A 25335-nucleotide genomic window follows, 5' to 3' on the forward strand; every position below is an offset into this window, starting at 1 on the left:
TACGCTCCGGTTTTTAAAATGCTTGGTCAAATGCATACTTGCCTGGTGTACACATGCGGAAGCTCAACGGAGATTTAATATCTATTGTTCTGAATGAGGATTCATAGGATTCGGAAATCTATCGACCTTAAAAATGCGCGTTTCCTGATAGTAACCGTTCCTTCAAACTTATATGAAACTTGTAGAGAATTCAAAGGAGAACACAATGGTGCCCATATCCAGTCTCTGGTGTACATTGTTCACTAGAGATTTGGTACGATTGTTTTTGCGGTTTTTTAACTGTTTTCTAAAGATTAATCAGTATTTGTCATCAAAACATTTTGCTAAGCATTACTAAACATTGTAGACCAAAAAATTCCTATCGAATGAGGTATTGCTTAAAGCTCTGACATGACTCTATCATGAAATATTGACAATCTTGTCCTGACCAAAAAATCGTCACCAGATTTTTTGCTTGCTATCATACGTAGATTTTGAACAAAAATCTGCGATTTTGCATGATACCCTTTTTTGACCATATCTCGACAAATACTCACTAGATTCGCACAAAGCAAAGGCGATTCGATAGCTCTACGTTATATCCATTTTAATATAAGGGTTTAAAGTACCAGGTGTACGTTCCTTCATAAATTTGCTCAAAATCATATATTTCGTGAGTGCAGTGAAATCAGGTTTTAATAGATTTCACAAAAAAAATAAAGCAATAGTAAAATACAATAGAAATCAACTGTATTTTATTTGTGTATAAAATGAACTGAAGATTCTGGAATTGAGTAAAATAAGAAGAAGGGTATTTATACATTTGCAACTAGCTTGTAGAATTAGTGATGACAGAGAGCAATAGGTTCTGCTATTGCGATATCTGGCAAATGTTGTTGACGACGTTTGATTTAAAGTGGTAATCAATGCAAGAGCACTGGCCATAAGGATCGATTTGAGTAGTCTTGATGGGTTTGGGCGAGCTATCGTCATAGCATGATTTAATGTAACCTTGATGGTTTAAAGTGTGATGTTTGTTATTGAAGTATGGAATCCTTTATCTGGGATATTGTGCAACTATGGCAGCAGGGCATAGTTGTCATATTTGAATATGCTTGTTATTGATTTGATTTTATTTGGATAAAGATTTCATCTCTTATTACGACCATCATGGGTGTGATTGAATACACTGTGATCAGGAGTGATTCATTCACACGATATGCGAAAAAATTGTGTATCGTTACTTTGGTATGTTTAAATGGTTGTTGATGTACATTTGAGCGCTTTTACTAATAGATCCAAATAGCATGAATTTGAATGAGTGCTATTTGATGAATTTCGGTTTTCAATCAAGTTGCGTTTGGGTGGCTATTTCATTACAACCATCATGCTATAAACTCTAGCATAATGAAAAGTATATGAATGCATCCCAAGGATGCATTCTCAATAAAAGTGTAATTCTTTGGCAGATTCAATTTTACATTGTATTTTGACATAACATGCCCTAGCCAAAAAATGTACCCTCTACAACTTTCATTACACGTACATCTCACATTCATATAGTAATTTAAAAAAATTTACTAGCAGCATCTATTCAAAATTAACTATTTTCTAAAACCTCCCTTTTCTCAACAACCATGCTACCTACGCAAATTTCAATTGCACCATCGTTTAGAGGGCAAAAAACTGGTATAGGAACATGCTAGTCTCAAGGCTCTAGCATCAATATTTAGAAAACCGATTTTCGATCGTCCAAAAATTGAAAACCTCAAAATCAAAAACCATTTTGTACATCCAGGTCCTCGTAGGAGAAAAACGATTGCTCAAAGCTAACTTTTGCTGTAGTGGCGCATACAAATTTCTTTTCATGCCTTGCTATTAGTTATACCAAGCCCTAAGTTTATTTTATAGACTTGAGGACCGCATAGAAGATGCTCCCGTGGCCTGGTGTTGTCAATAACACCTTATCTGTCGACCTATTACTCGTAAATGCTCTTAATCAAGAGGTTCTTATATGAAGCTCATTACTGCTCAAAGTTAGCCTACTACTTTGAAAATTTGTGCAATTCACAATGGTCATTGAATGGCCATTATGTAATTGTGTGGAGCCTATTAATGTAAAAATGTTTAAAGCTTTTATTAAATAATTACGAGATTGAAGTATACATGAATTTACAGGAAAAATACAATTGAATAGTAATAGGTTATAAATTTGGTTAGAGATCATCATAACTTGTTAATACTCGGCGAGGTATAGCAGCAGCCGCAGGGTCCAATAAAGGGTGACTTGAGTCATCTAAACCCATTCTTATAGTGGATGAGCTTCTTCTAACATAGCTGTCAAATGATGCTTCCTTTGCCATCAAGCCATCCTCATCTTGCCAAGGTACATTGCCAAATCCAACCTTGTTTCTCTCAGGAATTTTGGCACGATTTACTACACATTATACCCAATTCAGCAAAGCATGCTACCTTGTCAATTCATAAACTTACCTTTGATATGTCTGGCTCCCAACAATGCACCATGCATACTTTGGATAGCAGATAATGCAGCCTCTTTCTTCTCAAATGTAATGAATCCATAACTACCATGAAAAACTGATTAGCAAAGAAAAATATTCTTGTTGCAATTCATCTTACTCCTTCCCCTCCACAAGTTTGACGCTTTGTAAAGGCCCAAAACGAGAAAATACAGATTCGATTTGACTCTCATCAACACTTTCGAGATCACCGATATAAACTTTGGTAGGATAAAATTCAGTATCGATATATTGTGCTGCCTCAGAGTAGAGCTACAAAAAGGATACTGATTTAATATTCTTTTCAAAGTGCTAAAAACGCTCACTTACATCCGCGCCACCTCTATTGCCATGGTGTTGATGACCCCTATAGCCTCGGTAGCTATCACTGCGGCGGTGTCGATGTCTACTGTCACTGCGATGGTGTTCATAGTCGCTGTCAGAGTCTGAGTGTCGACGACGGTATGAACGTCTTGGTGAACGCGAGCCAGAAGAAGGTCTGCGGTGATGGCGTCTATGCTGGTATCTATCCTCTCTTCTGCCACGATCACTTTCAGAGCGCTCATCTCGATCCACATCATCCTCTTCAGATCTCTCTCTCTTGAATTTTTCTCTGCGACGTTTCACTCTTCCAAATTCATCTAATTCTTCATCTTCATCTTCTGAAACCACTGATCTATTCGAATAGAGATTAAGATTGACTTGAGTAGAAATCTGAATGCATTTATACCTTCTTCTAATGACGTCCCCATGAAATGATTCTCGCTCTTCTTCATTAGCTGTGGTCATAGTGTTTTCAACAGGCTAATGTCATTTCAATTCACTCATGTTAGCACTAGCGCTGCTATCAATTCACTTTCTCTCAGTACCTTTAATTCATCAGACATAGTAGCTATAAAGAATCGATCCAAGAGGAAGCAAAGGTGTCCAAACATCTAATGAAAAGTTTTTATCGTAATACGACAGTGACTGCCAGAGCAATTTGACAGCATGAATTTGGTTTGATGTACAATACACATTGCTCAATTCACATTGCTATTTCAATCTCCAGAGCATCAAAGTCTTTTAAGTAAAACATACAGGAGGCAGCCTTTCAGCCTAATAAATGAAGCTTCTGGGCACGGTGTTGTCGATAAAGGCTGGGATGTTGTACAGTGAGATTCGGCTTTGGTGTATGAGGAATTGCTGTCCTCTACCACACTGATCCGGCTCACAGCTTTTTGAAACGCAGTGCTATTCAATAGTAAATGCACCTTTGGCCATTATGCGTATCAGGTACGTCGAGCCGTTGCTTGCAAGATCAGTCATCGATTCTTTTAACCAGGAAATATGCTGTTCGATGCAAAATGGGGTCGAGCTTTATTTTCAAAATCAAGTGCACGTATACATTCTACATCTCTTCAAGCTCATCGTCTGTTAGAAGCAGCTCCTCCTCAGGGAAATCACCAACATTCACTTTTGTAGGACGCACGAAACCACCATACTTTGGAGGACACTCAAAGTATCTTTCCCCTTGCACGCTACCATCATTCTTGCCTAATGGCTCATCGTACTGAATGCCAACCCATAATCCTGGCTGAAACTTTGTTTCTCCCACAAATCTGACAGTGCCAAGTCGCTGCGCAGTGTAATCGTCTCCTAAAACCTCGCATCGATCACCGACCTTGATCTGTTTAGCTGCGTTTTCATATGCTGTTTCGATGGCTTCTTCTTTGGCAGCGGCTTCAGCCGAAAATCTACCTAATTTGTTACGTTCTTTGAAAGCTCTGACCGTGTCTTTTGAGCATACGTTAGCCTCACGCCATACTCTATCATACCAAGTGTGTCAACCCACCTGTTCTCTTCTCGTATTCATCCTCTGTCAACTCAAACTTTTCGACGAGTGAAACATCTGTGTATTGGTTTCTGACACGATGTGGGTTCGTATCCGTAATATGGATTCTCATATAGTCCTCGACAGGGTACGCTCCCAACATTTTGTTGTCATCGTCCAGTGATCCTTGAAGGTTGTTGCCTTGAAAGAGATCGATCTTTTGTGTAGAGTAGGGAATACCAGTGATAGGCTCAAGCTTGTACTAGTTTGTCATGGAAATTGTCAAGTAAGAAAGCAGATTTGATGATACTTTTCCTTACCTTGAGCTGAGAGATGGTCAAACTCTTATCAAAGCGTCTCTCAGAACTGACCTTCTCGTCAGAGGTATCAACGAATAGTGTTACAATAGACATGAAAATAAACAAGAGTGAAAAAGCTTAATTCATCATTAGTTACAGGCTCGAGGAGAATATGGTAATAGGAGGTACCGCACGTGTTGTGACTCCAAACATCAGTGATAATGGATTTCTAGTTTTGTGCATGGAAAAGGCTACTTGTTCATTACCCTTTGTCGTATAATGCTCACATAATTTACTGCTTAAGTGAGAACGTTGCCTACAGCAAACTCTCACTTTCTTTACTTAGGATGGTTTACTATAGTGTCACTGATAGGCATTGTCTTGCAACATCTTAATAATGAAAATGCAACACACTAAATTATCAAGTTCATGATTGAGCTTGTTCACTGGCGCCACTACTTGTATTAGAATGATGTTGTAGTATGCAATCAATAGATATCACAAGATGGCTCCTAACTATCACATTGTCTCTTCACGGTTCGGCTTCGATGCGCTGAGAGCATCGTAATTTGTCAATGCTCTACTGTCAATGTTAGTCAAACTTCACGCAACATTTGCTCTCATGGACTCGAGCTAGAACGTAGAATTGACGACATTCTCGGTGTAGCACATGTGTCATCTATTACTAGATTCTGCGTAGAAGAAATAACCTTTTCTAAGAAGCGAGATGACCTCTTCATCTTTGTAATGCAAAGCGAGACAAGAAAAATACAAAAGAATAATACACGAGCTTTAATAAGTATTAGTATTTAACAGATAGTAATATACAAGGAGATTTACAGTAGAGATTTGTAATATACAGTGAGAGTGAAAGAAAAGTTGCTTGAATAAAATGGTATAAGATATCTAATATTTGGTCGAGATGGCTCTGGATAACGAGGAGGATGACACAGAGGATCTATCCCGTTTTCTGGACAAGGTGCTCAGGAAATGCTTGAATTTGGAGCCTGCATGATCTTTGGGACTTGGGCAATGTTCTTGTTGAGGCGAGGTGGACATGCTTCTATTCTTGATGTTGTTCTTTTTGGGAATCGCAATGGGACGACTAGTGGCCGTAGTTGATTGATCGGTCAAGACGGGGTCTGACAGCGTCAGGGAAGGTGTAGAGTAGACAGATGCTAATGAATCTGAGTGTGGTGTGGTTGATAGATCTAACATCATGGATTGAGATGGATCAATATCAAATCTCTCTGTAAATTTTGAAGTAAAGGACATAATAGTAAATTAAATTAAAGGGGGGGGGGATCATGGCAAACTGTTGAAATCGTTTGCTTTTTATACAGATGCAAGATTTTTTTTACTATTGCTTACTGACTCGTAACCAATACAAACGCATAGTTTAAGCACTCTTTCGAGAATTCAACCGTTTCCAACCTCATCTCCGCCTGTTCTTTTAAACTTTGTCTGCTCCATGATTCCGTAGCTTGATTTTACTTTTTAGCGAGAGACTGAGGCCATTGATAGCTAAATAAATAATTGCTGCTATTGTAAAAGCTACAGCACATTGGTTGCTATGCAATTGCTGCATTTTCCGCCGTACCATACAAAAAAGCATAAAATATCAGCATGAGTCCAATGGTTTTGCAGTGTTGAATTCCAGACCTTTCGAACGAAATATGCCAATCTAGGCAATTTTCCATGTTACATCATCGTTTTTGACCCTACGTTATGGATTTATTTAGCATTATTGATGTAATCTTCTCGAAAAACTGCGTTGCAGACATTTTGTAGTATAAAAAAACGTCATTGATGGCATCCGTCTATACCTCACCATTAATATAATGATTTAGTACAATTACACTGAAACAGTTCCGAGAAATGAACGGCATTTGTATCGTCTATTTTTATCAGCGTCACTTCTTTAGACATCAGTGCGCTTAAATGGTTTTTCGACCACTCCATTTCACCAATCATTTGTTGGCCTTGGCAAGAAAAAAGCTGACCAAATTAAGCATCAACTCTTGTCATTACTCATTGACGTAAATAATGCAGCAAAATGTCAAAAAAGGGTCAAACGTTTTAGAGTATGAAAAAAGTGTCTACAATATATTTTTTTAATAAGAAATCATCCTATAAATAATCTACAGATAAGTGGGTTTGTTGGAGGAGGGTGGAAGAAAAGTGTTTACAGGTAATGTTGTGTTTGTGTGTTGTAAAGGTAATAAGGGAATTAGTTGATGGTAATTTATTGAGGGTTGGCACCACCGTTGTTGTTGTTCTCAGGTGCAGCACCTTCGTTTTGGCTGGCGCGGTTCTTGTAGACCATCTCAAAGAGCTTCAAAGAGCTAGATTGGAGGTCGTCAATCTTGGCCTTGAGGTCTTCAGGGTTGACAGCAGCATCACCAGATTGAGCCTTCAAAGCTTCACCACGGAGAGCAGTAATCTTTTCCTTGAGCTTATCAGCCTCAGCGCTATCGAGTTGCTCCTTGAAGTCATCCATAGCCTTCTCGGTTTCACTCATGACAGAGTCAGCACGGTTAGCCATTTCAATAGTATCACGACGAGCCTTATCAGCCTCAGCATTGGCCTCAGCTTGTTGGATCATGTTCTCAATTTCATCATTGCTCAAGCCAGAAGAGGCAGCAATGGTCATGGATTGATCACGGTTAGTGGCCTTATCCTTGGCACTGACGTTGACAATACCATCAGCATCAATATCAAATTCAACTTGAATTTGAGGAACACCCTTGGGAGCAGGAGGAATACCAGTCAAGTTGAAGTCACCCAAAAGCTTGTTGTCGCGACAGAGTTCACGTTCACCTTGGAAGACACGAACGGAAACTTGAGTTTGACCGTCAGCGGCAGTAGAGAAGACTTGAGACTTCTTGGTAGGAATAGTAGTGTTACGGTTGATCAAGCGAGTGAAGACACCACCGAGGGTTTCAATACCCAAAGAGAGAGGAGTGACATCGAGCAACAAGATGTCAGTGACGGAACCAGCGAGGACACCACCTTGGATAGCAGCACCAATGGCGACAGCCTCATCAGGGTTGACGGACTTGGAGGGTTCTCTACCAAAGACAGACTTGACGGTCTCAACAACCTTGGGCATACGAGACATACCACCAACCAAAATAACATCGTGAACATCCTTGTTGGCAATACCGGCATCCTTCATGGCCTTCTCACAGGGGGAGATAGTACGGTGAATGAGGTCACCAACGAGGGTCTCATACTTGGCACGAGTCAACTTGGAGTTGATGTGCTTGGGGCCAGAGGCATCAGCAGTGATGTAAGGCAAGTTGATGTCGGTTTGGACAGTGGAAGACAATTCAATCTTGGCCTTCTCACAAGCTTCACGAATACGTTGAATGGCCATACGGTCAGTAGAGAGATCAATGCCGGACTCGTCCTTAAACTCCTTGACAACATGACGGACGAGATGAGAGTCGAAATCTTCACCACCGAGAGCAGTATCACCGTTGGTAGACTTTACTTCGAAGACACCGTTTTGGATTTCGAGAATGGAGATATCAAAGGTACCACCTCCCAAATCATAAACAGCAATGGTAGAATCACCAGTCTTATCGAGACCATAGGCCAAAGCAGCGGCAGTAGGCTCGTTGATAACACGCATAACATCGAGACCAGCAATCTTACCAGCATCCTTGGTAGCTTGACGTTGAGCATCGTTGAAGTAAGCAGGGACAGTGATAACAGCGTGCTTGACCTTCTTGCTGAGATAACCTTCAGCAGTTTCCTTCATCTTACCCAAAACGAAGGCACCCATTTGAGAAGGAGAGTACTTCTTACCGTTGGCTTCGACCCAAGCATCACCGTTGCTGTGAGCGACAATCTTGTAAGAGACGGCAGGGATATCAGCTTGAACTGCGGGATCCTTGAATTGACGACCAATTAAACGCTTGGTAGCATAGACGGTGTTTTGAGAGTTGACGACAGCCTGAAATAGAAAAATATGTCAGATTAATGCCAGTGCCCTAGATGACTCATAATCGAAATGCCCATCGGAAAAGCAACGGATCGCCTCGACCGATCCCATTCCCTTTCCCAATTGCTCATTGTATTTACCTGACGCTTAGCAGCTTGACCAACTAATAATTCGCCATCCTTGGTGAATGCAACAATGGAGGGAGTGGTACGAGCACCTTCAGCATTTTCAATGACTCTGGGATTCTTGCCTTCCATGACGGAAACACAAGAGTTGGTAGTACCCAAATCGATACCAATAACAGGGCCATTCACAGCTTGGCTGTAAGCACGAGAAGCGGTGGAGAGGACACCGGTCTATAAATGCAAATGCAGGTTAGTTTGATCCATTATCTCGCATGTCAAATCTCGTGAAATCGAATTGATTCGCAACTTACATTACGGGCCAAGGTAGGGAAAAGACGTTGGTGAGCAACCTTTGACAAGTTGTACATTTGTATAATTTCGAATGAAGAAAAAGGTGGAGAAAGGAAAAAAAAAAAAAGATGTAAAAAGGGCAGAAATCTGAAGGGTGCTTTATATGCCAGGTACCTTACGAAAAACTTTTGCCGGGGTTGGGCTTAAAGAGACAGTCTAAATATTCTTTCTCATTCGTCCCGATTCTTTCGATTCTCGAAAGGTTCAATTCATTTGCACTAAAAGACAGGCGGGGATCTTAAAGGCAACCAATCTCATCTTGTAACTTTGTGCTAGAATATGCTAGCAAATCTCATTTCTTTGTTACAATTTACCTTTTAAAGATGGAATCCTTAATGTTATCCCTGTTTGAATATTCTTAAATGATTTCACAAACAGAAAAGGAGCTGGAGTGTCTTCAATTGCATTTGGAGTGAATTGGATCCTGCGCATTTCTTTTTTCTTTTTTATCCGTTTACTTTTCTTGAACATGGGGTTCAACATTTGAGTTCGGAATCAACGTCAAAGGGACATTGCGCAGCCCTGACTTGCCCTGTACTGCGATCTTTCTTGATTTGTCTCTTTTAGCTCCCATCCTTGGCAAGATTGAGATCAGTTTCGTCAAGTTTTCTATACTGTTTATCCTAAAGCCCATTGATAATCCACTGTTCTCTATACTGGTTACACGGCCCTTACAAAGGGAATCTTAATCGCTGAGTTGATTTCCTTCAAATCACTGGAAAAAACCGTGGGGATTTTGGTGCTTGTGCCTTATTTAAAATCGCATACAGTTCACTAGATCCTTTCAAAGCAGTCAAAACTTTGGAATCATGCTAGAGTATTGGCGACAAGATCCACATGCGCACCGCATAGTGGATATGTGTGTTAGAGCAGAATAGCTTTTCTTGATTCTGAGTCATTGGTGAGATACATTTTCGACTCCTGATAAAATATTTACCGCTCGAAATGGAAAACAATCTGCTTTTCGATATGGATGCTCGCAAGTCCATATGCGCCGTGTCTCTGATGAGGCAAATACGTTCAAGCTTATTAGGATGTGTCCCTGTCTTCGATTTACCCTTTTTGTTAGCAAGAATTGCCTGCATTTGATCTCTACGGGACATGATTCATTCCTACTTTTTTCCTGCAGCGGGAACATCACTGGACCAATTTACTGATGCCGCTTCAAATACATTTTCAGAAAGATGCGCAATCCCTGGCAGGCATACATGGCACCACTTGATGCACTGTTAAAATTGGCTGAAAGCCATGAATGCAATATTGATTCGCGAGTTCCTATGCACTTTGGGATGCTTTCTACATTTTGCTTGACTTTACTGAGAGCCAACCCACGCGACTGTGGCTCGCCTTCATCCATCTCATCACCAAACTGTAAGCTTCGTCAAATATCCTACCAAGATAGACTTCTTGACCTATCAGTATCCCGTTAAAGTTGTTTTCAGCTGTAAATCTGTCTTTTATGATACTTTGCGTCTGTTTTATTGAAAGCGATTCGTATACAAGCAGACAGTATACTGGCCCTATCTTTTACTACTCAAAAGAACACAAAATACCGCGAAATCTGGGCATATTTAAACCGTAATTTCTCGCGTTAGAAGCTGTTTTAGGCCACCAAAATAGCACCACACAATTGCTGTGAGCTAGCAATGACTTGCTGATACGTTTGCTCAACTTTTTTGGGGTCGTCAAAATTCGACTTAAACCACATCAAAAGCATGAGGGATACCTCATGGTTTTCAATGAAACTACCTTTGTGAGGCCTTGATATACAAAATCTCTACATTTTGGCTGAAAACGTCATTTCTTATTTCCAAACATTGCTCAATAAGCTTGTTCAAAACACCTTTGAAAATTAGCACCATTAAAAGCGCCTTGAAAAGTACTTCAAGAAAGCTTAAGAAAGTACAAGAGAATCAGCACAATTCATATAGTCGAATCTTGCAGAATAGATCAAACAGGTCGAAAATTAATCTAATCGATTGAAAAAAAAAAAAAAAAACCTAATCTGAGATTAAATTTTTGCAAGCAGCAGGCGACCATAATTAAGCTGTTGTGAGCAGTAGACAGAAGAGAATTACGCTTGAAAAGCACTATAGATCAGCTTGGTAATACCAGCCAGTCTGGTTCACCATTGAGTTTCTCTTTTTACATTTTATTCTATTTGGAATCATTTCTCCACATATATATAATGACTGAAATGTTGACAATAAAAAAAGTGTCTACCACTGCTCCATCATGTGCTCAATGTCGCGAAGATGAAAGTATGTCTTTGCGAATTCAGAGCAACTGACAGACACATCCCATTGCAAATACGTCAGAAATACGCGCTCAATATTGTTACTATAAGTTTTATAGAAAGATGAGTATTGGCATGGCTGTAAGCGAGAGTGTTACTTACATGACGTCCAAGCTCAATTCAGGAAAGATCATGGCAAAATCAGCATTGAAAATAGCGCAATCATCCCACACTTTAACAGCGGTCAGTAGTGCTGACATGATGATCATTCTCCAGCTGAAATCCCACAATCTTTGATTTGATAGTTCCAACATTCGTTTCACGTAGATCAGAGTGATGATGGCATGCTCGGCCGTCAGCTGGTGTACATTGTGTTTTTAATAACTTTAGGGCATATCGATGCCTGACATATGCTTACCTCGCCACAATCAAATACATAGGCCAGTTGATCATACACGTCGTTCCACTCTGTCAAAGGTTCATCTTGGCTGTAGGGTTCGAAATCCTCCATATTGGATTCATTTTCATCGAAAATCACATCACATTCAAATTCATGCAGAGTATGATTTCGTTTGATGATGCAGTAAAAAGCCCACGAAACACTTCAATATTCATAATGTGAGCGCAATATACCACCATGTCTTGGCTGCATGCTTACCTCTTTAATGTGTTGGCTACTTTATCCCTGCTCTTTTGCTCTTCATGGAACGATCGCTGCCATTCTATATCGTAATCCTTGATACTGGAGTACACAGAGGTCGACTTTTTGTACGTCTTGACATCTTCAATGTCCAACAGCAATTTCTTATTGACTGGTCTAGGAATATGACTGGTTCGTTGGTTTGCCTGTTGTCTACCCACACACACATAGGGAATGCTCTCTTGAATACTGTTCATGTTGCCCTCAGTTTGGCTTGCACGCACAACAGCTGTTGACCCCTTCATAGTATCGTCCATGGAAGGCGACCATACTTCGTGTTTGTAGTCAAGACACGCATATGTTTGCTTTGATGCTCTTTTTGATAGCAGTTCGTTTTCCTGAGTAGCAAAGTAATCTCGATATTCTTGCGATCTTTCCCAGATGTCGTCCAACAGCTTATCGAATTGCTGTGATTGCGTTGAATCGCCATCCCAGTACGACGAGTTGATAGCACGATTGAAACTTTCATGCGATGGCATGAACTGAATGTCGTCAGTATTGCGAGAGCTGATGGTTGTCAAACTGTTTGCTGCTTCACTATTGTTGCTGTTAAATACATGCTCTTTTTTCACAAAAGGCGATGAAATGGAAGCCGATTCTTTTGCCTGATTATTCTGATCCAACGTTGCTGAAGCCAGTGATGAGAATGAGCGACGTACTGCCTAGCAAAACAAGTCAATAACTGCACCTGGCATGATTTACAACAGACTTACTTTCTCCTTGGATGGTGTAAATGATGAGTTTCCTTCCCTGTTCAGAGACAAATGATGCTGGACAGAAAATGTCTTTTTGAGCTGACTGATGGACGATGATTGTGCTTTCTTTTTGAAAGCCTTCTTCACAGAGTTACCCAGTTGAGTGAATATAGTCGAAATACTGCTTCCAATTGACTTGGCGTCTTTAGAGGATGCAAACGTCGCAACAATGCTGTTACTGTGGCGAATGTCGGATGCCGTTTCAATTGTGTTGTTGCTCTCGCCAACAACAGCTGAAGACGGGCTTGTCGCTAAATGGTCTTGGCCCTCAAAGAAGGCAGATGTCAAAGGTGTTAGCGACTCTTCAATCAAAGATAAGGTGCTGGTATCTGGTATTAAAGGTGGGGTATCTAGTAGGTCGATCATACTTTTGAGCGACACTGGTAACTGAGAGCATGGATGCTTGGAGGCAGTAGCAGATGTTGGAGCGCCTGCCGCATGGTCGATCCTTGGTGTATACAAGGAATCATCGTCTTCCTCTTCATAACTGGAAAGCGTGGATTTTGAGGAATTTGCCAAGGAAGGTGGTGATGAAGACGGTGCCTGTTGCTCTTGGATCTTATCGGGAATTTCGGGTAGTTGCATAGGTGCTACTATTGGTTTTGGTTTCAATGAGAATGAACGAGTGGCCCAAGAACGAAGTGTAGTTTTATTACTGTTTGATCGGTATTGCAGCTTGTTGTCAGTGGCAATGTTATTATTCAGTGTAATGCGAGAGGAAATAATCCAGGTAGAAATCATATTGAGCATTAAATGCTTAGCATGATCAGGTAAAATCTGGCTTAAAGCTGAATCCATGTCAGGCACAGCGTTTTCAATAGTTGCGAGCATATCAAGAGGAATGGTGGGGTATGTGTTGGTATCTACATGTTGCTCTTCATTTATTGCAGAACTCGTTTTTGATCGAGTCAAAAACATAATGTGAAGGAGTGGGAGGGGTGGAGTGGGATTTCAAGAAGATGAACAAGAAGAGAGAGAGAGAGAGAGAGAGAGAGAGAAATGAGAAGAAATGAAATATCACATAGAGAATGTTTGTGTATAAATACAAGGACATGTTGTGGAATTTATATATTAAGGTGTGGACCGACTAAACTTAGAGATACACATAGCGAGGCTTCTTTTGGCTGCCATCGTCGTCTTTGTCACTGGCTTTACTAAGAGCCTCAAATGAGCGTTTCTAATCAACCGAAACTTAGCAATTAAAATCATGCCTGATAACAGTGTCTTACCTTAGCTTGTTCCTCTTCCTTTGTTAGCGATTTGATGCCAATGCCCATCTTATCCAATGCCTCTTTAGAGAGCACAGTTCCTGAAGGAAATGAAAAAAGGTACACATGGGGTCAACAAACACACATACAACATATAAACTTTTAGCTGTTCTTACTCGGTGAGTCCTCCTTGATGCCTTTGATTTTTCGGATCATTTCAGCACCGGGATCTCTTCTACCCTTTAAAAATTCCCTACAAATTCTACATGTTAGAAATCGAACAGGACTTAGGAAATTTAATAAGAGTACGTTAATTCTTGTTTTTCTGCTGCTGTGGGTTCCCTTTTAGGCGGTGCTGTCTTCTGGATCAGGGTACCATCCACAGCGACAAGTCCCTTGCCTTTGAGATAGTACGCTTCCCTGTCCTTGCCGGATTTGGACGTGCTGGAGAACAGTTTTAACATGGGATCCACTCTTCTTTCTCTCTTGGATTCATACAGTATAGATCCATCGGATTGTCGTTTTTGGGTTGCCCATCGAATATCAAATCCACTATCCCTGTGCATGATTCAGTATCAGCATTGCCAAGTAGATAATAACCAGCTACTCACCCTCCTGCTAACTCCATTCGGCCGTTTTTGGAAAAATTACACACTCGTTCCAGATGCTTATCACAATAATCACCAGATCGACTATCGCAAATGTCAATGCTCATCCTTCAGGCACACTGCGATTCAAGGCCTTACATATCGGTCCATTCTGTGCATCGAACATCCTTTCTCACATAACTACTACACTGGGCTAGATCCATGCTCTGACCTATTACCCACATTTGCTGCAACTGATCGACATGTAATCCAATGGAATGGTGTGTTTCTGTGGGCTTTAGTAGAAAGGGCCTCTTAATGGCAATGATGGAGCCCATTCCAATGTGATTTTGATTCTGAGCGAATGCTTTGCCGGTGATGTAGAGGTTTAAAAATGAGCCTCGCATGTCTGTTATGCGAGTAACGCTGAAATCTGATAGAGCAACGCACTTATCAACAACACCAATTGTGCCCCAATCCTTAGAGGGCTTGACTCCAACATGAATTGAAAAGTACTGCTTGGTGCGATGCTCTACGTTTTGAATAGGGACGAATTCTACATTCTGAAGGCCAGTTTTGCACTTGGATGTTGATACGATACGTCTTCTACTGTATGCAATTAGCAAAGTATTCAATATTCAATGGAGATAGGCCTACTTGATCCGCAATCCAGAGTGCTCTTCTACATCAGTTGATAAAAGTGGGTTTACTTTGCGTCCTGGAGCCGACACTTTGCTGTGTGTCTGGATGACAGAGCCTTGCTCCTTTAATATCTCTGCTTGGAGTTCATCTAAGAGGTTCAATGGATGAATAATGCAGTGCTACTTTAGGTTGATACAACAGCCAAACCTTCTGAATTTGACATGATGAAAGATATTGTATTTCTACAAAAGTTCCACGGTCGTTTTAATTTTAACATCGCGTAAACAACCCAGCTCGTTGCCCCAATTTGTTTGTACGCGCATTGGAGTTTATAATAAACAGATTGCGCATTAAAATGGTACAAGTAGCTTGAAGCAAAATTTATGAATAACATTATTGTGTACGAGTGTTTACGCTTCAGGTGGCTCCCTACCTTTGCTTCGCTTCGGTGAAAACCAATCTGCGCAGCAGCAGCTTGCGCTATTGGTTGCCTTTGCGTATCTTGTCAAAACACTGTACTTTCATTTTGACTCTCCACTTACATATGAAAATCCCTCATATTATCTGTGGATCTGATTCTTATGTAATGCTCTACATCAATAACACGTAGCTATTTCATATACGGGCAAGTGTCATACAGATATTAGCACTTTTTATTCCTTAGTGTGCCTAATACAGCAAAATTTGAGTGCATTTGAACTGCGATTTCTCGCGTTCAAGGCCGTTTTCGATCGTCAGAATAGCATCAAACAATCGCTCCCATCTGGCGGTTACTTCCTGACACCTTTGCTCAACTTTTTTGGGGACCAAAAAAACATGGCCAAAATTCGACCAAAAAGCATGAGGTATCCTTCATGGTTTTCTTCGAAAACCAAACAATCGCGTTTTTGACCTTGATAATGAAGACTTTTACTATGGTATGTATTGAATCAAAATGTTTCTATCGACCTAGCGTAACTCTTGAACTTATTTTTGTGGGATTTTGATATGTAAAATCTCGACTTTTTAGCCATAAACCGCTTTTCATATTTTCATAAATTGCTCAATAAGTTTATTCAAAACATCTATATTACTTGGTACCATTGAAAGCGCCTTAAAAAGTACTCCAAAGATGCATTAGGGAGTATGGGTTGATCAACACCATTTTATAATCGAGTCTAGCAAAATAGTTCAATCAAATCGAAAATTTTTTTTTTTTTTTGTATGGAATGAAAGTTTTATTAAGTAGTTATGAATAAATAGTTAATAAAATCATTGTATAAATGGATCAAGTGTATACTAGGTAAAGTGACTTGCCATATTGTATCTTATGAGGTCTTATAAATCAATACTATCCATTTTGGACAGCTTATCCAGTTCTCTGTTGATATTGCTAACAACTGTTTGGGGCTCAAAAGGGGTACCACGGTAGTGTACGAAGAAATGGTGGGTCCAGATTATTCGGATTATGGTGGCAAAAAGGTCGAAGATGTTGATCTTGAGGTCCAGGTTGTAAATGTAGTATCTTGATAATGTCAGGTTCTGCATGTCTTTGTATATGCGGTGAGTGTTGATTGTGGTTGGGTAGCTTAGGTGTTCTTTAAAGACGGACTCCCAGACGTCGTGTTTGTTTCCGCATTCCATGAGAAGGTGTCTGGCATCTTCTACTTCGTTACATTGTATGCATCTGTTGTTTTCTATATCTTTGATTTGACTTTGGTATAGGAAACTTCTGCAGGGGACTTTGTTGTATATGATCTTGAGCCATAAATTTCGAGGTGACTGGTGCATATGTGATCTGTAGAATGCTTTCCATTGCTTGGGGTTGATGTTTTTGTTGTGATCTTTTGGCAGTTGTATAGGCAGTTGTTTGAGGAGCAGTTGTCTGATTATTTTGTTCTTGCAGAGCCAAATGATGTTGCTATCGTGCTCAAAATGTTGGATTAGACTTGCTGCCTCTTCCTGGTTGTTGGGAGTTGAGTTGTTTGGATGAAGCAGGTTGCTGAAGAAATCTTGAAGGTGTAACTGGTTGTTGTTGTGGTCTCTTTTGAGCTTGTACAGTATCTGCGGTGATTTGCATTCTTGTCTTGTCTTGTATTCGAGAGCTGTGTAATTAAGATTTGGCTTGAAAAAATCCTGCACTAGGCTTCTCTTGGCTGTAGGGTTCCTGAGGTAGTCAGTAGTTTCCAAGTCTTCCCAGTCCTTGTATATAGTGGTCAGTGGTAAAGTTAAACAAGTGTTGATATTGATGGGTGTATTGGTAAAGTCTGGTCGGCAGTTTGCAAGAAGACTATTCATTGTTTCAATAATCAGTTTCATGGCCCCATCTTTTAGGTTGTTCTTGTAGCTTCTTGCTTCTTTAAATATCAGTATGGTATCAATGTAAGGCAGGTTCGTCTCCATTTGTAGCGTATGTGACATCAATTGGTATAGGTACTGCGGGATTGTTTTGTGCTGGTCGTGGTATAGTAGTGCTGTGATATACCTCATTTGCAGGGTTTGTTGTTGGGCGCCTACATGTAGCAAACCTAGTCCTCCTTGGTCCTTGGGTAGGTAGTACACATCTTTTTTGATTTGCAGTCTCTTCTCATCCACTATGTATTGATATATGATGGAGTTGAGCTTGTTGATGGTTGCTTTCGGTAGAGGTGTCAGCCTGAGGACATGCCACAGTTTGGACAGGATAATTGTGTTAGCGACATTAGCTTTACCGTACATTGATATTTTCCTGGGCTTGAGGAATTCTACTTGCGCTTTGATCTTGGCGGTTAAGTCTGCAATGAAACAATCCCGTTGTTGTATTGTATAGTATATTGGATACCCTAGGTATTTGATGTACTCTGGGCTACTGTAGTCGAACCATTTCATTCGCTGTTGAGTGTAAGTTTTCAGTCTTGTACCGAAATACCCTTCCATTCTGCCACCATGTAGGGGAAACGCCAATGACTTGTCATAGTTGATCTTTGAGTTTGATGCCTTACCATACGTCTTGATGCATTCCTCCATTGCCATGTATTCCGTTCTTGATTTGACAAAGATGAGAATATCGTCCGCATAGGCCATGATCTTTGTAGGTGGTGGGGTGTTGAGCTGAATTGTCCTCTGTGGTGCTGGCTTGGTTGGTTGTATTGAGTATCCAGATATGTCTTGACTGTTGATGATTGACAGTATGAAGGGCTCTATTGCAAAGTTGAACAAGATTGGTGAAATAGAGTCTCCTTGTCGCAATCCTCTCTTCTGTTTGACTGGTTTGGTTAGAAATCCGTTCATGTTGATGAAAATCTCGTTGCCAAAAAACAGGTTTTCTATACATCTAATGAACTCCATTGGGAATCCAAACTTCTGGAGTACCTGAGCCAGGTAGTGTGGGTGCACTCGGTCGTAGGCTTTGTTGTTATCCAACATGACTCCCACATATTCTTCAAATTCGTCCTTGTTATTTCCCTTTGCTGTCTTGGCATTGTCCATCATCACTCGTAGGGCCATTCCTTGGTCACCAATGTATCTATCTTGCATGAACCCGGTCTGTACTTTGTTTATGAGTCTGCTTGCCACTGTCGTGATTCGTGAGTTCATGATCCGCGTGAAGACTTTACAATCTGTATTGATCAGTGTAATAGGTCGCCAATTGCTGAGATCAGATAAGTCGCCTTTCTTGGGCAGTAATACTACGCAAGCCTGTTGCCACGACTTTGGGAATATACCGAGCTTGATTGCGTCGTTATATACTTGGGTGATAATTCTTTGGCATATCGGTTGACTTGCTATGACATGTAAGATCTCGTATGGAAGTCCATCCAAACCTGGACTACTAGACTTGGGGCTCCTACGGGATCCCTCGAATATCTCTGCAAACGGAATGTCATCAATGATCTGATCGCTTTCCTCCTGGGAAATAAATACAGTAATGTGGTTCAGTATGCCTTCCATGCTATTTATATCGATCCGTTCAGGGCTATACAATTTGGAATAGAAGGTATGGACGGCATCCAGTTTCGACTTGGTGTCAGTGCACTCTGTTACAGTAGTTGGGTGCTTCAGCATGGGCATTGTCTTCGTTTCTAGTCGCCTGTCAATGGTCTTCTTGATGTATGCTGGCGAGTTTTCATTCTGCTCCATCCAGCGCTTGCCTGCTCTCAATTTGCTAATGTTGTACTTTTCTTCTTGGATTTTGCTGATCTCCTGGTGTATAGGTGGTAGTAGTGCCTTCAAAGTTAGGGGTTCTTTTCCATAGAGTCGGAGTATTCTGTTCCTTTCACTGTTCAGTTGTTTCAATTTAGTCTCTCTCCATTGGTTGTGATGGCGGCAGAAATTTGTTGTAACTTTCTTGGCCATGTTCTTGATTAAATCCCATTTGACTTGTGCAGAAAGATCCGGGTCCAGCTTGTGTTGTACATAGTTGTTGATTTCCTTTGATAGCTTCTTGGTGAATCTCTTGTTTTTAGCCAGATGTGGGTTTGCTCTCCATATGCCTTTTCCATTGTTGCTCATTTCCACTGTCAGTGTAATCGTAATTAGAGCGTGGTCGGTGTATACATCGCTGAAGAATTCCACGTCCCCGTCGTGCATCTTTTTGTGAGTGTTGGTGCCAGCAAAGATGTAGTCGATTGTGGATAGGGTAACTCGTTCTCGCCGCTTTTGAATACAGGTATAGGTATACTTTTCACCTTTTGTGTTAATACAGTCATTCATATACCCCTTTACAAAGTTGATGAGATGTTTCGGTTTTGCTATGCGCCTAGTAGCGTGGTTTGATGAGCTGTCAAAGCTATAGTTAAAGTCGCCCGCCATTATCAGGTCAGGGATAATTTCAGGCATTGTTAGCAACATCTCTACTGTTCTCTTGTAGAATTGATTGCGTTGTGAGGTTTCTTCAGCAAATATACCTGAGCGAGCGTACAGATTCAAAATGTATACTGGTGGAATGGAGTTGTCGGCTATGGAGAGTTTTGCCAGGATCATTCTACCATCGTTAGATTCTTTGATTTTTTCCAGGTTAAGTGAGTTGTTGAAATTGATTATGGCACAATGTTGGGTCCATATTGCTTGGTGGTAGTTGAATTTGATCTTCATGTTGTCTGTTACTTCTTCAAAAGAGTGAGAAGGGATGTTGGTTTCTTGGCACAGTAGTATATTTAATTTCTTGTCTTTCAGCAGGCCAATAAAGGTGTCAGTAGTGTGTTGGTTGGTGTTCAAATGTAGGTTTCTACAGTTAAGAGATCCTACTTTGATGTTTAGGTGTTTAGTATTATTATTCATTTTTTTTCTATATATATTATTATTATTTTTTTTCTTTTTTTTTTTTTCTTTTTTTTTTTCTGGCTCAAGTTCTAATCCAACTTATTTAGCGGTGGCTTTCCGCTACCAGAGGTATTGGAAGAACCGGCTGCTTCGTTGGTGCTTGATTCATTCTTTTTTGTATTCTTTTTTTTTGAAAATGGGACAGTTTCCTGTTGACCATTTGGGGATATAGCATCATCCAGATTTCTCTTGGATTTCGATGGAGTGAGCTTGTCAACGTCAGTGAGCTTCAAAGTTTGGTTACTTCTGGTGGCGAGGCGAGGAGTAGATTGTGTGACAGATGGGGTAACATTGAACGGCTTCTTGTTGGCTAGTTCACTTGAGGAGCGAGACATTTTGACACCTTTGTCTAGTGAAGTGGACTTTTCAGTGTCGTTTTCTTCATTTCCTTGGGACTCTTCGACCTCTTCGACCTCTCCCATTTCCACTTCGTGATTTAATATTTCAAATTGGTTTTGGGATGCTGGTTGTTGTGGCTGACCTTGTTTCACAAGATCAAGCAGGTTGACTTCTCTACTGCTGGAATTTCTTCGTGACACCAACTGGAATTCATTCTCATTGGATCCAGGGGTAGACTTGCTTGATTTGGTTTCATTGCTATTCTCCGTTGATTTGTTGTTCCATGGGGCCACAGGACATTTCGCAATCAAGTGGTTAGGACTCTTGCAACGGTGACAGAGTCTTCTTCTTCTCTTGGGGCAGTCAAGTCTAACGTGCTCGTCCGTGTGGCAGTCGGTGCAGATAGGCTTCATCTGGGACCATACCAAGTGCAGATGGGCGCCTGGGAAACCTTCCAATTCAACTTGAGGGGTTAGGGTGTTTGCATAAGTGGACTCCTTTAATTTATCCCGATTAAGAGTAGCAAATCCTCTTCCAGTGAACCAGTCAGAGTCTCCACTCTTTGAGATACCAATGTTCAAGATATCGCCATATCTTTCAAATGTCTTGATCAAGGCTGGTTTCAATTCATCCTCTTCCATGAGTGGGATCTCAGAGATACCAATGTTGATTACGTTTGCAGTGTGATTCAGAGTCTTGTTGACTTCAATGACTTTTCCATTGACCTTGAACTCCTTCAAGAGAGCGTCGCGACAGAGGTTTTCAGTTGAGAACCCAAGTTCAATGGCCTTCTTCCTGTTTTTGCCAATGATCCTAGGCTTGAGACCTAAGCATTTGGGAAACTGTTCTCGCAGTACCTTGAGGAGAGTCGTGTCCTTGAACTCCATGCCCAAGAACTGAGCACAGTCGATGACGATAGAATTGCGTTCTTTAGCTTCAATGAATGTTGAGTAGGTGTTCAGAGGTTTGAATGTGTTGTTATCCACATCCGGCACAACTTCAAAGTTGTGTCTCTTCTGTTCCTTGAGAGCATCGGTAAAGGATTGGTAAGTAAATAGTTGATTGCTTGGATTATGGCTAGAATCCATTGAGCCACCTTGTGTGGGTGGATCACTGTTATCACTCTGTTTTTTAGCGGAGGAAGCCATCGATCGAGTCCAGTATCATCAAAATTTGATCAAATCGAAAATTCATAAGAATTTGTCCAATTTGAAGTAGACTAAATGTCTGAGTCGGAATTAATTTTGGCAGCTGGCGGGGCTGGCTGGCAAATTCAGTGCCCTTTCCATCATGAAGGCAATACAGTAATAGATGCTTTTGATGCGTATGGAAAGTAGGTGGCAAATTGAATAGCATTGTTTCTAGTCATGCTATTCTCCTTTTATTCTATATTTAATAACGCCAGTGTATCAAAATAGCTTTTAGATCAGCTTTTTTTCTTTTTGAGGCTTTGAAAGTGTCTAGGGACCATAAATTTATTATGTTATGATGATATACTAGAAATATTACAAACTTAATCATCAAATATAATTGCTTGATGTGAACTATCTTCTTCGCACCCAGCACCATACTTCAACGCTCCGAGTGAAGAATATGCTTAATCACAGAGAACGGCCAACGTGGGAGGTGGTGATGGTGAATCCAGCGAGATAGCCTTGGCCTCCTCTTTTACGGTTTCGCCTTTACGGCTTCGCCTTTCATGGCCTCCTCTTTCATAGCCTTCTCCGCCTTGCTACTATCAACAGGAATAGCCAATGCCTCCACTTTTATCAACTCTTGCAAATCATTACCATCAAGAGAGGCATCCCAAATATCTTCTGCCTCATACTTGTCATCATCAGTTGCATACATATTGTACTGTAGGGCTGTTTGGTCTTCTGGCATGATAGCTGGCCACAGATAGGTGTCTATGCAAATGTGATCAATAAGCTGTTTTTTCATGATTAGCTCTATAATTACCGAGTGTTTCTGGAGCAATCAAGTATTTGATGATCAGTGGTGTCTTTCTATCAGCAAACTAGAAGGATATAAGCATGAGTCTCACATCATATACCATAATGCATGCTCGTACCTGGAAATACGACTCGACATCTTGCAACTTTTCTCTGGTTGTGGGCAAATCAATCATCACGACGATATCCACTGCACTTAGGCAAATGTTGAGATCATCCAATTTCATATTCACAAACACAAATTGCTCTGTACGACTTGCATTGTATCTGTCCACGTTGTCACTTAAATCTTGAATATTGTTAAATTCAACATATTTCATCTAGCACCGCAGAAAAGCTGAGTGAATGTCCTTTTGATAATCAGAGCCCTACTCCTCAACTTACCTTTTTCTTTGCCATGGATTCCTTGATATGGAGCAAGGTAGTGTCGTCAAAATAAGCTATCGCAATCTTGGGCCGTTTATAAGTGAAAAACACATATTCCATAAAATCGTAAATGGCGTCTTTTTTGGCGTCGTTTGTCAATTTGAGCTTTAGAGTATCATCCGTCAATACACAGGCATCCACATCATCATGCAATCGGGACTTACCAAGTTGTGTTCCTTGACATAGTCGTCAAACTCATGTTCTCCAGATTGCAATGCCAGGAAATGTACATGGAATTCGCGCTTTGCTTGCGGTTTGATAGTGGCGACAATCTTGTCTCGAATGGCATCTCTGTATTCAGACTTCATATCAACGGCTCTGGGACAATACCAAATCTTTCTATTCATGAAAAAGTTGAATTCCTCCACATTGGATCGACCATTGACTGTCCAACCAAACACCGTGCTTTTGGGATTGCAATAGCGCTGCGTGTAGGCCTCCACATCCTTGTGCAGCTTCTCGTCAATGCTGTCAATCAGCATGTAGAGGTCAATGGGCAATGAGAAGATGGCTGTATCGGATAGAATAATCGCTCTTGGGGTCCTCTTTAATAGCGCACACAGATTCTTGGGTAAATTTTGCTACAGTTGGCGTATGAGACTACTGCTAACCACACAAGGCGCACACATACTCACGTCTTTAGATTTCAGATAATGGCCAGCATCACAAATCATAACCTTAAACCGCTGATCTGCAATCTTGGTCTTGTTGTTGGAGACCTTTTTATGGCTTGCAATGTAGTATTTCACAGGTTTTCTGTTCAAGATCTCGTACACGTCGCTGTTGCCCACACCTTCGGCTTCCTGTTCGTCGTCTGATGAGCTGTTCTCATAGTCTGGGTTCTCCATGCGCATCTTCATTCTTTTTTGGTAGGGCTGTCTCACTCGTGTTGTTGATCTCTTCTTTGTTGGCGTAGGCGTCACTCTCTTTCGCTTCATCACCAATGGATTTTCTCTAAACAGCCCGTTCAGCACATTATCCAGAATGCACACTTCGTCGTCCTCCAAATCCAAGAAATTCTGAATTTCCTCCTTCCACGTGCTGCATAAGATACCAGGACATGTCAGTAGCACAGGGCCTTCGTTCTCATAGACATTAGCTAGTGCAAGTGCTTGTTCCTTCATACCCACACCATGCTCGTTTCCCATCAGAATACGTCCTCTTCTCTCTACGCCTAATCGTACCGCTTCTCGCTGGAATGTATTGAGTCGAGATCGCATGGGTGATTCCACGAATTCAGTCCACTTGAGCTCTGGTTCGTTTATAATATCAGGGTCATCTGCTGCTTCGTCTGGGTGCAACAGCTCAATCAAGGACTTTGGAATGGGCTCAATGTCGAGATGGATGTTGGGCAGATCTGTTGGCAGCGATCGCATGGCATCGTTGTAGATCCGCATGGACGTTGGAATAGTCCACAATTGACGATGTTCGTCCCATTGCACGCCATTGATCTTTTTGATGAGTGGATCAATTGTCAGGTTTTTTTGAGCCTTGATAGTGATGCAGTCTGCAGAGACCAAACTAAACACGACTTTGACAGTGGTACGTGTTAGTGTGATTTCTTTGCTGGGCGTTCTGTAGTAGTATGGAATTGAGGCTGGACGTCTTGAAAGACTGCCTAGTGTATTGGCAGCAGCATAAGCTTCTGTTGGATGCCGAATGAAGGGCATGGCTGAATTGTCCCATTTGAAATATCGGCAGGTACCTGTTGAACACTGTGAATAGTGAGTATGTGATAAATTGGCCATCTTTTTGTGCCTGGTTTTTACCTTCCAATACCAACGGCCTCTATTCTCTCCCGGCGCCTTTACTTCTAAGCAGGATGGAGGCAGGCCGCAGCGGCAATTTTCTCTGGGCATGTTATGAGGATGAAAGGAGAGGAAAGAAATGCTCATGAATGCGAAATGTCAAAATCCATTAGATATGAGCTCATGTTGAATAGCCGACATTTGATTGTTCCTTCTCTCTCGCTCTTCAAGCAGATCAAATAACATGATGGATCCAGGTGGATCAAAGTAGGGAGGTATCATGTGCGTATTCTGGCTATTTGAAGATACTTCAATGAAACTAATCAACAACACTGATAAAGCATGAAGCCAAGCATATGGTCTTGACATTGGATAAACAAGTGTTCCTTGAAACAACCTGATCCACCTTGATGGCCTGTGACTGGAA

The 25335-nt window shown here is 41.0% G+C and overlaps 9 protein-coding genes across 9 annotated transcripts; all 9 read right to left on the reverse strand.

The window, feature by feature from the left end:
- Positions 1–2195: 2195 nt before the first annotated feature.
- ATC70_004872 (uncharacterized protein) lies at positions 2196–3433 on the reverse strand (the record flags this gene model as incomplete). The annotated part of the gene is made up of 6 exons (XM_064824172.1): positions 2196–2416; positions 2473–2564; positions 2620–2771; positions 2829–3174; positions 3229–3302; positions 3368–3433. The coding sequence occupies 6 exons, from the start codon at positions 3431–3433 to the stop codon at positions 2196–2198; spliced, it is 951 nt and encodes a 316-aa protein (XP_064677108.1).
- Positions 3434–3888: 455 nt separating this feature from the next.
- ATC70_004873 (uncharacterized protein) lies at positions 3889–4724 on the reverse strand (the record flags this gene model as incomplete). The annotated part of the gene is made up of 3 exons (XM_064824173.1): positions 3889–4274; positions 4333–4573; positions 4632–4724. 3 exons carry the CDS (start codon positions 4722–4724, stop codon positions 3889–3891), a joined length of 720 nt encoding a protein of 239 aa, XP_064677109.1.
- A 792-nt stretch (positions 4725–5516) lies between these two features.
- Positions 5517–5885, reverse strand: ATC70_004874 (uncharacterized protein; the record flags this gene model as incomplete). The annotated part of the gene is made up of 1 exon (XM_064824174.1): positions 5517–5885. One exon carries the CDS (start codon positions 5883–5885, stop codon positions 5517–5519), a length of 369 nt encoding a protein of 122 aa, XP_064677110.1.
- Positions 5886–6855: 970 nt separating this feature from the next.
- On the reverse strand, positions 6856–9052 carry ATC70_004875 (uncharacterized protein; the record flags this gene model as incomplete). Its single annotated transcript, XM_064824175.1, has 3 exons — positions 6856–8571; positions 8700–8915; positions 8996–9052. 3 exons carry the CDS (start codon positions 9050–9052, stop codon positions 6856–6858), a joined length of 1989 nt encoding a protein of 662 aa, XP_064677111.1.
- A 2202-nt stretch (positions 9053–11254) lies between these two features.
- On the reverse strand, positions 11255–13644 carry ATC70_004876 (uncharacterized protein; the record flags this gene model as incomplete). The annotated part of the gene is made up of 5 exons (XM_064824176.1): positions 11255–11375; positions 11434–11630; positions 11690–11873; positions 11930–12633; positions 12685–13644. The coding sequence occupies 5 exons, from the start codon at positions 13642–13644 to the stop codon at positions 11255–11257; spliced, it is 2166 nt and encodes a 721-aa protein (XP_064677112.1).
- Positions 13645–13819: 175 nt separating this feature from the next.
- ATC70_004877 (uncharacterized protein) lies at positions 13820–15386 on the reverse strand (the record flags this gene model as incomplete). Its single annotated transcript, XM_064824177.1, has 8 exons — positions 13820–13903; positions 13956–14035; positions 14111–14187; positions 14244–14492; positions 14546–14626; positions 14681–15127; positions 15179–15311; positions 15371–15386. 8 exons carry the CDS (start codon positions 15384–15386, stop codon positions 13820–13822), a joined length of 1167 nt encoding a protein of 388 aa, XP_064677113.1.
- Positions 15387–16480: 1094 nt separating this feature from the next.
- ATC70_004878 (uncharacterized protein) lies at positions 16481–20401 on the reverse strand (the record flags this gene model as incomplete). The annotated part of the gene is made up of 1 exon (XM_064824178.1): positions 16481–20401. The coding sequence occupies one exon, from the start codon at positions 20399–20401 to the stop codon at positions 16481–16483; it is 3921 nt and encodes a 1306-aa protein (XP_064677114.1).
- A 71-nt stretch (positions 20402–20472) lies between these two features.
- On the reverse strand, positions 20473–21930 carry ATC70_004879 (uncharacterized protein; the record flags this gene model as incomplete). Its single annotated transcript, XM_064824179.1, has 1 exon — positions 20473–21930. One exon carries the CDS (start codon positions 21928–21930, stop codon positions 20473–20475), a length of 1458 nt encoding a protein of 485 aa, XP_064677115.1.
- A 520-nt stretch (positions 21931–22450) lies between these two features.
- On the reverse strand, positions 22451–25019 carry ATC70_004880 (uncharacterized protein; the record flags this gene model as incomplete). Its single annotated transcript, XM_064824180.1, has 7 exons — positions 22451–22689; positions 22742–22799; positions 22854–23054; positions 23119–23265; positions 23325–23741; positions 23796–24875; positions 24930–25019. 7 exons carry the CDS (start codon positions 25017–25019, stop codon positions 22451–22453), a joined length of 2232 nt encoding a protein of 743 aa, XP_064677116.1.
- Positions 25020–25335: the final 316 nt, after the last annotated feature.

This window comes from Mucor velutinosus, assembly GCF_035048745.1.
Source record: "Mucor velutinosus strain NIH1002 chromosome Unknown tig00001542, whole genome shotgun sequence".
NCBI lineage: Eukaryota > Fungi > Mucoromycota > Mucoromycetes > Mucorales > Mucoraceae > Mucor > Mucor velutinosus.